This window comes from Cydia fagiglandana, chromosome 3, assembly GCF_963556715.1.
Source record: "Cydia fagiglandana chromosome 3, ilCydFagi1.1, whole genome shotgun sequence".
Classification (NCBI taxonomy): domain Eukaryota; kingdom Metazoa; phylum Arthropoda; class Insecta; order Lepidoptera; family Tortricidae; genus Cydia; species Cydia fagiglandana.
This window is the reverse complement of record NC_085934.1, coordinates 6,676,425-6,690,075: the sequence shown is the minus strand read 5'-3', so window position 1 is coordinate 6,690,075 and position 13,651 is coordinate 6,676,425. Positions and strand designations below refer to the sequence as shown.

Here is a 13,651-nt window from a genome sequence, read left to right as displayed (position 1 = left end):
GAATTATGGCCTTATTTAAACGCCTGTTAAGTTTAACAAGCCTTTGACAATCGTTAGTTCCCTATCCGTTTTGTGTTTGTTAGCAAGGGACAAAATTGAACAAAGGTTTGCTAAGTTGTATGAATATATACGGGTTACACTATAATTTAGAATCTCTAGAAAAAATATTTTTTTTTAGAAGTGAAAAGTTTCGCAATTGTGGAAACTTTCTATATCGTCGCCGGTGTAAAAACTACCAGTACTTAAACTACCAGAGTCATGTATGCAAGTCTCATCTTATTGCGTGCAGTATACTATGTATGTACTTATAATGGAGTGATGCAATAATAGTAAGATTTATGGGACCAACTAATCGGTCCTAGGAAAATCCTGCTTGTGGTTTTGTTTGAATTAATCATGTTTAATTTGCTCCACTTAGTATTACCTACGCGTTCTTAGAATCTATCTCATTATTTTTTTATTGGTTTCAGTAAGAAATACGATGCGAACTCTGGTCATGTACAATGTTGTTCCATTGTTTCATAGGCAGGTCATTGTCATCTACTTAACCCATTAGTCCATAGCGGCAACATACTTGCCTTCATACTTAAAACTAAAACGCATCTCTACTACCTATAAGAATTACGGTTCGAAATCGAATGACTAGAAAGGAATGTGTAATGGTTAAAGGGTTAATCCGTATTAATACGTTGGCAATACTGAAAGTTTCTAGAGTTAAGGGGCCCACTGATTAACAGTCCGCCGGCCGGTATCGGCCTGTCAGTTGTTCTAACTGACAGGCCGATACCGTCCGGCGGACTGTTAATCAGTGGGCCCCTTTAGACTACGAAAAGCCTGCAGAGATTTTGGTAGCCCACGCACTGCAAGTGTTATTTTAAACGTCAAACTTCTATGAAATTATGACATGTAAATAAGTCTGCACTGCCTGGTGGGCCATCAAGATCGCTGCAGACTTTTCTTGGTCTAACTCTATAATGAGCCGTATAGAGAACCGCAGTGTAATAAAATATTGATTGTTAGTACCTAAATCTAACTCTCTAACTTTCAGGTACAATTTATTTTGGTGTGATGTGTATATAGGAATGCCGTCAATTCGAAAAGTGTAGGTATGCCAAGCGTTTTGATAATATTTATCGAGAATTTTTTATGCTAGTATTTAATGCGGCTTACAACGTGTTCTTAGTAGACAACAAGTTCAATACTAAGTTTCGAATATTATCTACTATGAAGCCTAGTTCTCGTATGATTATTTATGACAGGTTTTATAAATTTAAGCTTTCAACAGTGACTCTCCAAATTAAAATCGCAGCTGTGTGCTCAATTATAATAAGTTACAGTTAGTTAGTATTTGACAAAAAAGTCGCATGAGCAGACCTAAGGTTAGACTCTAACTTTAGGTATCCAAACAAGTAAAAGAAAAAATCCTATATGAACACGTAGTAAATAGAAAACATCTGTAAAACGATACCCCACAATCGCCATACAAAATCACTGTACCTACGCCCAAATTTTTATAAAAATGGGGCGTGTACTCTTCAGGATGATCCTATAGTAAAGAAAATTTGTATGCATTGTCAGAAATAATTGAAAAGAGAAACTATAAAAGAAAATATTACATATTTACTGTAGTTTTTAGAATATAGGACATAGGAACTTTCAGTATGTCCTAAATGTTATAACTGCGAAAGTAACTCTGCCTGTCAGTTAATTGTACTTATTGTAGAAAATTGTACTTCTTTGTTTTACGGTTGAATATGCACTTGGGTATCATATTTTCCGTAGATTATCATCATCACTTGGCACGATGAAGTATGCAACCCACAAACCCGTACCATTAATCTCTTCACAAGAATTCTTTCTTTTCTTCTTCTTCATTAATTTTCTTCTTATAGCTACAAAGGGAAGAATAAAAGACAAGACAAATAAAAATCAAAGTCTTTAATCATTGCACAAATTCTTAACATAGGTACGTATTCCTCCAGAAACTAGGTAAGGTACCTGATATCGATCATAACATTCTTAACTAAAAGGGTCTTTCGCTTCTGCTACTCCTAGAGTCAGACCAATAAAAGTCTGCAGCGGATTTTATAGCCCACGCAGTGCAAGTATTATTTTAAACGTCAAACTTCTATGAAATCATGACGTATAAATAACACTGGCACTGCGAGGGCTATCATAATCGCTGCAGACTTTTTGTGGCTTAACTCTACTGCTTTTCACATTTCAAATGTTTTATTTTCTCTCACGATCACAGATTACTTCACAAACTACAATTGTCTAAGTAACGTCGACTTTCACTGTAGTCCAGCCGGACTTAGCGTTTTTTACCGTATCTGAAAATAAAGAAAATGTTTTAATGTGAACCTTATATTATCATCTTACGTGTATGTACTTTTGTATCTTGTTTAAAGGCTATCACCGGATTACCGGACCGGACGGGGGGATTACCGTAGAGTACTAAATACAAAAAAATCGAACCGTAGGGATTATGAAAATATTAACCCGTGAAAATCAGCGAACTTATTTTTTGATTTTGGTCATAAAATTGTGACAGTCTTAGGTAATAAGTTATCAGTCCGACCAAAATGGTTAGCTTGTGGTTAGCTTCATATAAGTACCAGAGAAAACACATACTTTTATTAGGTAAAAACTGACTCGAAGTAAGTGCAATGAACTTAAAAGTTCGGTAGACGCTCCAGGTCAAACTAATATTAACAAGTAAGACCTTATCACACGGAACTAAATTGGATAATATGAATGCATAATGTTATATGTAGTTACATATATTGGAAATTGGCCTAATACGAATAGCGTCAGAATCAAAAACTAAGCGAAAGGTCATGTGTTTAGGCTGACATTTGAATAAAACCTGATTTAAATAAAAAATCAAATGGACGTCATAAGGATAAATAGATGCAAAACAGGCAAATATTTCCATTACAGGTGGTTTTTGTTATTATTATACTATCTATATGTATTTAAATGCTTACTGTGATTTAAAGCCATGTTTTTAATTTTACATTTTTAGAGCAGTAATAAATACCACATAAAATTGATATCGGCAATCGAATAACAGTGAAATATTATATCATTACCTATATGGATCAAAAAATGTTTTCTTTTAAATGTCACCTGTTCTATCGCATTATTTACCATTTAAAACTTATCTCATAAATATTTAAACATATATGCAAATATTTATGTTGGAATCGACTCCGTAATAATTAATAGCTTACTGTAAAAATTATACATACCCTCCGCCGTAAGAGCTGGACTGAGCAGTAGCTGTAGCAGTGGCAGTAGCGGTGGCAGTGGCAGTGCCGCCTCCATTACCCCCGCAACCGCCTCCGCAGCCGCCTCCTTGATTCCCGTAACCAACGTGGTTGTCACCACCGTAGCCGCCGCCGCCGCCGCCTCCGTAGCCACCGCCGCCGCCGCCGCCGCCGCCGCCACCGTATCCGCCTCCGTAACCACCGCCGCCGCCGCCACCGTAGCCACCTCCATAACCGCCGCCTCCGCCATGGCCACCACCGCCGTTGCCGCCACCACCGTGGTGACCATAATGACCGCCGCCGTGATCTTTAAATAATAAGGAAAATATTAAAAAATATACATACGTAAGAACAATAAATACGCAAAATAATTATTAACAGACAATGTATCAAAATATTCAAAATACGATTTGTTATTCTGAGCTCGTAATTGACTAATAGTCTCAATTAGAAGGTGACGAGGCTAACTGCCATAGGTAATTTTGCGATAAGCAGCGAATCGAACTGTCAAATTTCGTCTGTCGTCTTGTAAAACTTGATAGTCCCATTAACTGGCGATTGTTCTGATTTAACTCTTCTGTCTTTTTAATACTCTCTCATTCTCATTACTAATAAATCTAATAATCGTTACGAATTGACGAAATACTAGGTTTTGATTAAACCTAATAAGAAGTGCTACGGATATTTACCATGATTCTCATGAACGACTTTCACAACTATCGTCTTGGATGGTTCCTGGTAACCACCGCCGTAGCCGCCACCGCCGCCGTAGCCGCCGCCACCACCGTAGCCGCCGCCGCCCCCGTAGTTGCCACCGCCGCCGTAGCCGCCACCGCCCCCGTAGCCACCTCCGTAGCCAACGCTGAAACCACCTCCTCCATACTCGTAACCACCGCCACCGCCGCCGTGGCCCAAGAGGATTTTCTTCAGCAAGTGTCGCTTTTGGCGATTAGTTTGAGTCTTTGTGGTTTCCTGTTGCAATTTTTGGTCTTCTAGTTTCTGTAGCAGGAAAATATAATTACGGGTTAAGTTTGGAATTTAGGTTTTCAGGTACTTAAATTTTTTTTTGTGTCAAATACAATGTGCAAAGCACTTTCTTCTTATTAGTTACTTCTTACTAGGACGTTGTACTTTAGGTACGTATTATTAGTATGTACTTTCTTTACGAAACACACTTTACAGTATAATTTACAAACCTATTAATATTCATCGTTCTGCTTTATTAAAAAAATAATTAGCCTTTCGCTTTCATTCATTAGGACAAAGCTCTTGAAAAAATATTTAGCTTAACAAATCTAATGCAACATATGTCTACAAAGTTATATTTAGTCTTAAGTCATACTAATTTGCACATGTTCACAATTAAGTATGTAAATTGTGTGCGTAAGTACCTATATTGTGTGCGTTATAACGAAGAAGCAACTTGACAGACCGGTCGAGATGTTGTTAAACATGTAGCGCTTACAATTATGGCTAGACTATCACAACAAAAAAGCTTAATATGTCTCAAGGTTAAGTTAGTAGTCCTAAAGGTACCTCTAAAGCTTTCCATGTACTACTTCTAACAATTAAAAAGTATCTAAATTATTTTACGTTATTAACTTCTTTTGGTTCACAAAATAATTTTTGTGTAAAATCTCCAATTTCTGAGGTTGAAAGCTACACTCCTAAACTAAACTACAAGCAAATGACTCTATAATCCAAATGTCTTGAGTATATGTTATCTTAAAAAGCGTTATTGCCTTGGTCATACTATGTATGTATAAAGGGGATCTTATATCTAAATGTACCTATATGTTTTTTTTTAAGTGAAAAAGGTTTTATTAGGCAAACAGTTAAAATACACAACATAATCTAAACATAATGTTTGCTATATATATAAATAATCATTTGAATTGTCCATAATATGAACCTAATCATTGTCCTGAAAATTATATTTCAAATACACTTTTTACGAGAAATACATACACTAACCAGGCTGTCATAAGGTAAACGGCCCCAAGTTCGTGTTAGTACGTTATTTCGTTAGTTTTTTTTCTGGCGCAAATAATAAGGAATTCAAATATCTTTTATTCAAATTATACATATGAAAAAAATCTGTATTATTTAATCTCTTCAATAAAATGATAACCAATATTTTAGTGATTAAACTAAGAGTAATACGACGGTCGAAACTGTTAGACGGCCGCGAATAGCTGTGTTGTATGCGTGCACTTTTTTTAGGCGTAAGGTGCGCGCTCTCACTTGTTAAGCTTATAGGAAGGAAAAGCTAAACCCATTCGAATAAAAGTTTTTGGGAGTGTTTCTGTGGGTTCCTTAGTAATTGATTTGATAAGAAAAAAGATTGAATATATGCATAGAAATAACTTAAAATTGCAATAAATCGACTCACGAAATAGCGGTCATTTTATCTTACGCGTGTCTCCTATTTCGTGCCACTAACGAATCAAGGATTTTCTAGATACATTTTGAGTGCTTGTTTTTAAATATAACAACAATTATAATTAAAAAAATAAATTAGAAAACAATTAATGTATTTCATGAAGTTTCGTAAGAGCGAAATTCGGTATATGTTTTTTTCACTAGAATTCTCATAAAACGAGTTTGAATGTGACCCGAGTTAAAAATTTTAAGGTATGTTCCACGTATATTCTCATATTAACTACTAGCACAATTTTATTTATTATTGAAATTTGATTTATTTTTGTGTACCTATGTTTATTTTTAACGTATAAGATAGTAAATTATTTTTTGTAAATAATAATTATTTTTAATTATTTTTTATTTTTTTAATTCTATTTTTTTATTTTTTATTTAAATTAAATAGTTTGACTTTTAATCAAGTATTAAAGTACCCATATGGCTCTAAGTCTTAATTCAACCATTAAAGTCGACGAGTACAAAAAACTAAGCTAGCTCTCAATTTAACCTTTTTTTTATTATTATTTTTAATTTGACCTTACAATTATTCGTAAGTAGGTAAGACCGTTAAATATTTAAAATGATTATCAGCAAATTATCAATTTATCACCAATTACTCTAAGAAAACTTTATGCCGAAACAGGGGACACGAATTCACGAATTTAGGAGCTGACCTAAATTTGTATCACGAAATGGGAGCCAAATAAGAGGTTCACGAAAAAATTCATATAAAAAAAAGTTTCAACTAAAACCCTACAGTTTATACATTAAATTATTCACAAAGAACTAATATAACATATTCAAAAGCTTTCAAGGTATTGATATGCTTAGTAATATTAAAAAAAAATACACAAACTCTCAACTCACTCTCAAGAGCCTTAACCTGCCGAAACAGGGGCCCTTTACCTTACTCTAAGAAAACTTTATGCCGAAACAGGGGACACGAATTCACGAATTTAGGAGCTGACCTAAATTTGTATCACGAAATGGGAGCCAAATAAGAGGTTCACGAAAAAATTCATATAAAAAAAAGTTTCAACTAAAACGCTACAGTTTCTACATTAAATTATTAACAAAGAACTAATATAACACATTCAAAAGCTTTCAAGGTATTGATATGCTTAGTAATATTTAAAAAAAATACACAAACTCTCAACTCACTCTTAAGAGCCTTAACCTGCCGAAACAGGGGCCCTTTACCTTAGCTACAAATTTATTCACCTGAACATAAATCGGCTTGGGTGGTCCGCCCAAAGATTTGGCTGAAGGCTCGGAGCGGCCTTGCGGCACATTCTGCTGCGCGAGAAGCACTAGCACGGGAAACTGCCGCGCGCGGTCGTTGCTGTGAGTCCTGGAGTCCCTCGGGGGGGCCAGCACAGGCGCCACTAGGACCACCCGCTCCCCGCCGTCGAGGGTGTTGTCTGTCACACTAGCCGCGGTCAAGGCGACCAGCGCCAGCAAGCTCGCTACCTCACCAACGCGTCCCATTGTGATCACTGGCGCTGGACCCACAACGCCAACCTATTTATATGACCAGTTTTTTCTGCAGACTCCGGGCGACGTCACAACACAGCCGTTTCGTATGAAGCGGTGCGTCTGATTCCCACAATGACGTTATCGTTGATGTGATACATTAATCTATGTTCTATCCTTCGATAACTGTGTTTTTCCTGATCGTATTAATGATAGTTCGGTATTTAAGGTTGCTGTAAACAAAACAAAAGATGATACCCGTACTGTGCGGCCGAGCAAAACGTGATATAACACGCCTGGTAATTTGCAAAGTCCACGCACGTATATATCTGGTTATTCCCTTAAACCGGATGCCGGCTTGGAATGTATCTATATAATACGCACGCCTCATACGTGGTGAGAGCCTTTTTATATTTTTTTTGCGGGATTAACATAGTTTATTTACATATACCTATAGTTATAAAGCAGTGTAGATTTAGCTTACGCCTGTTTTGTTCCATTTTTAAACACGATTGCGTGCGGGGCGCAGTGATTGTTATTTTTTATTTGTGGTGAATCTTCACTCGCATCACATAATATTATGTTGCAGGTTTAAGCCAGGAATAAAATTCATATAAATTCAAAATGATTTATGTTAATGACCACTTTCCTTATACAACACACTCATATTATCTTATAACATAACTACTTGGAATCGAATCGGCAGACTATAACTATATGTAGGGACAAGTGACTGACAGTAGGTATACAGTCATAGGCTCATAGGATAGGGAATTTACTCTCATCTGCCTAAGTTTCTACGCTACTGGCGTACGTACAAATACCTACTGCTAGAATAAAGTTGGGCCAAACTAAGAGTGCCAGATTTCTATGAAAATATAACGTAAAGTGGGCAACATTTTTGTCACTACATAGTCCATGCAGAGTTATTTGTCATGATCCATACTTGCGTGGGTAAAGGATTACATTAAATGGCATCGCTGTTTGATCAGTGCATGGTTCACCGCAATTAAAGTCGGTCGGGAGCAATTAATTTACTCTCATGGATGGTTCCGAGTAATGTGGAAAAGGTACAGCCATTGTCACTTGATTAAAACCCATAAGGTGAAATAATCAATGCATAAAGTTGCTCACGTTACTGAGAGGATTAGCTGAGGCATACCTACTACATTTTAGCCCAGGACTACACAAACCTCGGCTCGCGAGCCCCATATGTGGGGGACCTCTTTAGACCTGCAATTGCGGCTCTTCGAGACTTCCAAACAATTAGAGGATTCAGGCCACTCAAAACAACTTTTGTGGATCTTTGACAGTCTTGAAAATGATGAATTCTAGTGTCTTATCTTCAAAAGTTTGCTAACCCCCTGTTCTCTAATAGCTGATTAAGTAAACTAAATAAGTAAGTAATGTAAGTAAAGTTTGTACCTACCTATACATATACCTAGTACAAGTATACCTACTGATATCTTTACATACTTTCCATATGAAATTATCCCTACTCTGCATTGCACTAAAGTATTCCCATACATAAAGGTACAATAGGTAGGTACCTCAATAAACCTCATCAGGTTATTGACAGGTTGTACTGCTCATACTCACACCCAGTATGTAGTAAACATAAAACAGGCAAGTACGTGATACGACATGCAAATGAATAGATTTAACTTTTTGACGGCGAAAGATAACGTCATTTCTGGATTACCACCAGAAAAAACTTAAGTACCTACTTATATACTTATAGGAAGTTTTAACATTCCCATAAAATATATGTTGTTTGAGGATAATAATACAAAGTTAATGTCGGTAATCTATTTAATTGAAAAAATGCTTAAAATAATTGCCAATTTCATTTAAAAAATTGTACAATGCTAATTTAACGAATATATACTAAGTACGAATATTATTTTATATCCTTATAGGGTAGGCACAACGCCGTAGGTTCGACCAATACCGTTGTAATTATATTCTGCAACAAGAAAATAAACATTTAATATTGTTTACAACAAGTTTTTGTCAATAACGTTACTTTACTCATTAACTGCTTATTGGAACATCTCCGGATGTTGTCTGTCTGTCGATTTGTAAAATGCGTGCTTAGGTAGGTGTCTTTTTACTTTTCCATACAGTTCTATTACTAACTAGTCCTAATTCGATGGAGTGTAATTTGTACCGTAAAATTACGATATGGCCTCTATAAACGTCACTGGTAAACGTATACAGTGTGTTTTCTGTAACAGGAGCAATAAATTAAACTGTAGGCTGTACTCCTCAAACTGACCCACATTTGTTCAGCAACTTTTGAAAATAACTCATGGTTTGATTTTTATTACACTTTAAAGTTTATTCTAAGACGCAATGTATTGCAAAATTTGTTATGTTAAAAGCGTGACAAGTAACGTCAAATACACTGATGTCAGCGTACATTGAAGGCAATATTTATTTTGTATGAAAAAGAGGAAGTCTAAAGGATTCATAATTTTTAAAAGTTTCTGAACAAATGTTGGCCAGTTTGAGGAGTACAGCCTTTAGTTTAATTTATTGCTCCTGTTACAGGAAGCACCCTGTATAATTTGCAACACATCGCGGCATATGACCGATCTATTAAGTTCGTTGCTCCTACTTAGGCGGCAATTATCTAAAATCGCACAGTGATATCTCAAAATAGGTTATATTTAGCCCTTCCGAAATTGAAGCGCTTACCTTGTACAAATTGTACAAGTTGCCTTTATTCGCACCTCATCAAGTGAGAAATGTGCACGTGCTAACGAGCTTCTGCATACCGAAAGAGAAAGAGACAAGCTTTTTTAGTTTTGTCTGAATTTTTTCTTCCATTTATGAAAATATTTTGCTTTAGAACTGCGTAATTTAATAATAATACCTAAACAAACATATTTGAGTTCGTTTTGGACTACAGTTGTGGTTATCTATGTATATAAGTACCTATTTATGTATTTACCTGTACTAAGTATGTATATCGTCGCCTAGACTAGTACATGCTTTGCTGAGCTTGGGACTAGGTTGCCTAAATTTAATATTTATTTATTTATAGTGGCTAAGGCTCCATGATTAAACCAGTACCTAAGTGTTTTGTGAGTTGACCAATAATGACCAACACATATATGATAAATTTCAGCTCACAATCAGTAGCACACCTCGAAGTTAAATTTCAACATAAGTATTAAAAATATATAATGACAGACATAAAATTTAAGTGTAACAAAGAAAAGAGTGTAAATACTAGTCTACGTTTGTTAGTGCAAAACATTGTTATATTTTGCATAAAGGTGTTCCTATATAGATAATATTCTGGTGTTTTCCCTTCACAAAGGTAGTAAAATACCTAAGGTGCAAGTTTACCGAAGTCAGATATCCGCGTTCCGCGTGGTTAGGTATACCTATAAGTTAGCTTCATAACATCAATAAACTTTTATTGCTATGACGAACATATTACCTACATAAATATGCGATATTAAAGTGGCATAGGTAGTATGTAGGACGAGTATCTGCTTGGATTTCACGTAAAATCCCGGCCTTTTGATAGGCTTGCGTGGGGATATAGATACAACACGTAGAGGTCTCTTGGAGAGCTTTAATGTTATGTAGTATCTGTACTATTAAAATTTAATTTATAAAGACAACGATGAAATCTAGGGCAAAATATTGCATGACCAGATAATAATATAATATGTGTAGTGTGAAAATTTAGTACAATCTTTTATATTTAAATGATAACTATCGTCGTAGATACCCAAACATAAAGACAGTTACGTTTATTTTTTGTAAAATTAAAATTACAAAACGCATTGCTTTATCGATTACTTAGTTACAACGACTCACTTAATCGGCTCGACTAAGCGCCACTTGCACCATCCCTATAACCCTGGGTTAACCGGTTAAACCGTCAACCCAGTGTCAAATTGTACTGGTAACCATGGTAACTCCAGGTTTAACCGGTTAACCGGTTAGTGGGATGAAGCAAGTGGTACTAAGTGAGTCGACTTTTGTTACTTCGGCCCTTTTGTGTACTGTAGGTACCAGTTCTTACCCTTATTATGTACCAGTTGCACAAACTACTATTTTGTTTTCGTAAATATGTATAAAGTGTATTGGATAAAAGTAAGCGTTATTACATGTTATTAGAATGGAACGCCTGAAGTAAACGCTCAATTATTTTAAAATTGAATAGCCAATTCAAACGTACTCGTACCTTGTGACATCAAAATAATATCTAAACGACGTCATTCGCGAGTGCATTTCGCTAGTACTACAAACATTGACTCATAAATAACCTATTTATAATGGTGTGTTTACATTTTACCTAAAAGTACAGGCATAGAATAGAGGTCAAATCAAATTACTTTGTTTTGTCAGACTTGTTCGAAATATGGATGCGTCAGGTGACAACCAACATGCAGTAATTCGGTGCCACAACAAATTCAGAGCCATAGCGCATCCGTACTTGTAACAAAACAGGTTGATTTTTGTTTAATTATAATATGTTTATGTAATTAAAGTTAGACCAAGAAATGTCTGCAGCGATTTTGTTAGCCCACGCAGTGGAAGTGTTATTTATACGTCCTAATTTCATAGAAGTTTGATGTTTAAAATAACGCACTGCGTGGGCTATCAGAATCTCTGCAGAGTTTTCTTCGTATAACTCTAGTGAGTTTTGATTGTCATCTGACGTTAATAATTAATTAATTAATTATGCAAGAACGACATTTCCACAGATAGGAAATTTGCCGTAACAAAACAGTTTATTTTTGTGCTGGTTGTAATTTGCGGTCTTTGAACGCAACGTAGAAGGTTTATGATATGTAGTAGACGAGTAGATAAAAATATATGGTTTTTTACGAAAAGTACAAAAATAAAGATTTTTGTAAAATAATCTGGGTTATATAAATACGCTTGAACATTAAGAGTTGTCTAAATACCTGGTACTTGACTGACGACCACCGTCGTCCCTCTGTTGGGATTGTTGACGCTGTGCGGCGACATGGGAACATTTCCATATACTGGATAATTCGCGGTCCCTGTAAATAGGTTTTGTCAAATATATATTGAATATATTTGTTGACTGTACTTTTCTTTAACTTTACTTTGACTATAAGTACATCAAGATTATTGTAACGGAACAAAATTCGACAAGGTTGCATTGCATCGCGCATTGTTGGATTTCGTGCTTCTATATACCGTTCCTGTCTACGTTACACATAAAGTAAAAGTGGCAGTGAAATTTTCTGGTATTTATTAATTATTTATGTCATATCTTGATATCATAAAAAATATAGTGATGAACTTGACATTTCTTTACTTCATTTAAAATAACTATTTGGTAATTAAACCCGGATTTATTAATTGGACCCGGGTATGTCCTTAAACTACGCCCAGGACCCGGGTATGTCCTTAAACCAAGTCCAAGACCACCGGTGGACGGGCAACAGCGTCCCTTAAATTCGGTGTACTCGACTGCGATCGCCAACCCGCCTGCCAAGCGTGGCGATTATGGCATTCACCCCCCCAAAAAAGGGGGAGGCCTAATATGTTCAGCAGTGGACGATCATCAGTGATCAGTGGACATCAAATCAGCCATAAGGCTGGGATGATGATGATGATGATGATGATGAATTAAATGATAAGGGCGGTTTACGTAGAAGAAAGTATGAACACATCATGAGAAATCATCATATTTGGCTTACCCCTTTCAGGAACTACAATCACTGTTGGCGCTCGTGCCTGTGCTCTCGGTGCAAAACCTAAAACATTGTTTTGTGTCAGAACATAAAAACATAACATTGCAAAAATGTACGTATATATCGAGGTATGAAATTACCTGGTCTAATAAGCTGTCTTTTTATTCGCTGCAGAACCAAGCTCTCCTCTTGGTTCATTTTCTGAAATAAACAAAAATATTTACTTAATTAAACAGTCATGTCAGAACATAAACCCATTTTTCAATGAAATGTAACTAACAAACTTTGTAGTTTTTTTGCTCATTTGAATAGATCATGACGATGCTAAGATAGGCCCTGCGTAATTCATTGAGAACAGTCATAGATATCTATCATAATATATCTGACCTCAGCCATCCTGATTGACTTCGTGGCGTCATCTTCTTGGAAACACAGAGCCACAGTAAACAACGATACCACAAGTAAGAGAACAACACATAATCTCATTTTCTTGAACATTTCGACTTGCAGATGTTTCTATAACAGTCTGGCTATGTTCGAGTGCACATACAAGTATAATCTAGTAGCATGTTTTGTGTCGTCTCTTTTTATATTCTTCAGTGGAAATTATATTTTTCTTATCTTATACAATTAAGCTCTGTATTTTTCTAATTGCATCTGCGCGTTGAGATTCATAATTATTACGTCAGTACACTTTGCAAGAGTCATGGTCATGGCTATGTTACCTATATAGTACCTAGTTGGAGTATATAATTTGATCCTATTAGTACATTAAATCCCATAATTTTAACA

At 35.8% G+C, this 13,651-nt stretch overlaps 2 protein-coding genes across 2 annotated transcripts; both read right to left on the bottom strand.

Moving 5' to 3' along the window:
* Positions 1-1,923: 1,923 nt before the first annotated feature.
* On the bottom strand, positions 1,924-7,264 carry LOC134679935 (uncharacterized). The gene is made up of 4 exons (XM_063538886.1): positions 6,915-7,264; positions 4,022-4,271; positions 3,255-3,513; positions 1,924-2,333 (listed from the first exon to the last, which is right to left on the bottom strand). Exons 1-4 carry the CDS (start codon positions 7,179-7,181, stop codon positions 2,315-2,317), a joined length of 795 nt encoding a protein of 264 aa, XP_063394956.1. The 5' UTR covers positions 7,182-7,264; the 3' UTR covers positions 1,924-2,314.
* A 1,700-nt stretch (positions 7,265-8,964) lies between these two features.
* Positions 8,965-13,431, bottom strand: LOC134679933 (uncharacterized). The gene is made up of 5 exons (XM_063538883.1): positions 13,247-13,431; positions 13,000-13,060; positions 12,866-12,922; positions 12,101-12,199; positions 8,965-9,132 (listed from the first exon to the last, which is right to left on the bottom strand). The coding sequence occupies exons 1-5, from the start codon at positions 13,355-13,357 to the stop codon at positions 9,080-9,082; spliced, it is 381 nt and encodes a 126-aa protein (XP_063394953.1). The 5' UTR covers positions 13,358-13,431; the 3' UTR covers positions 8,965-9,079.
* Positions 13,432-13,651: the final 220 nt, after the last annotated feature.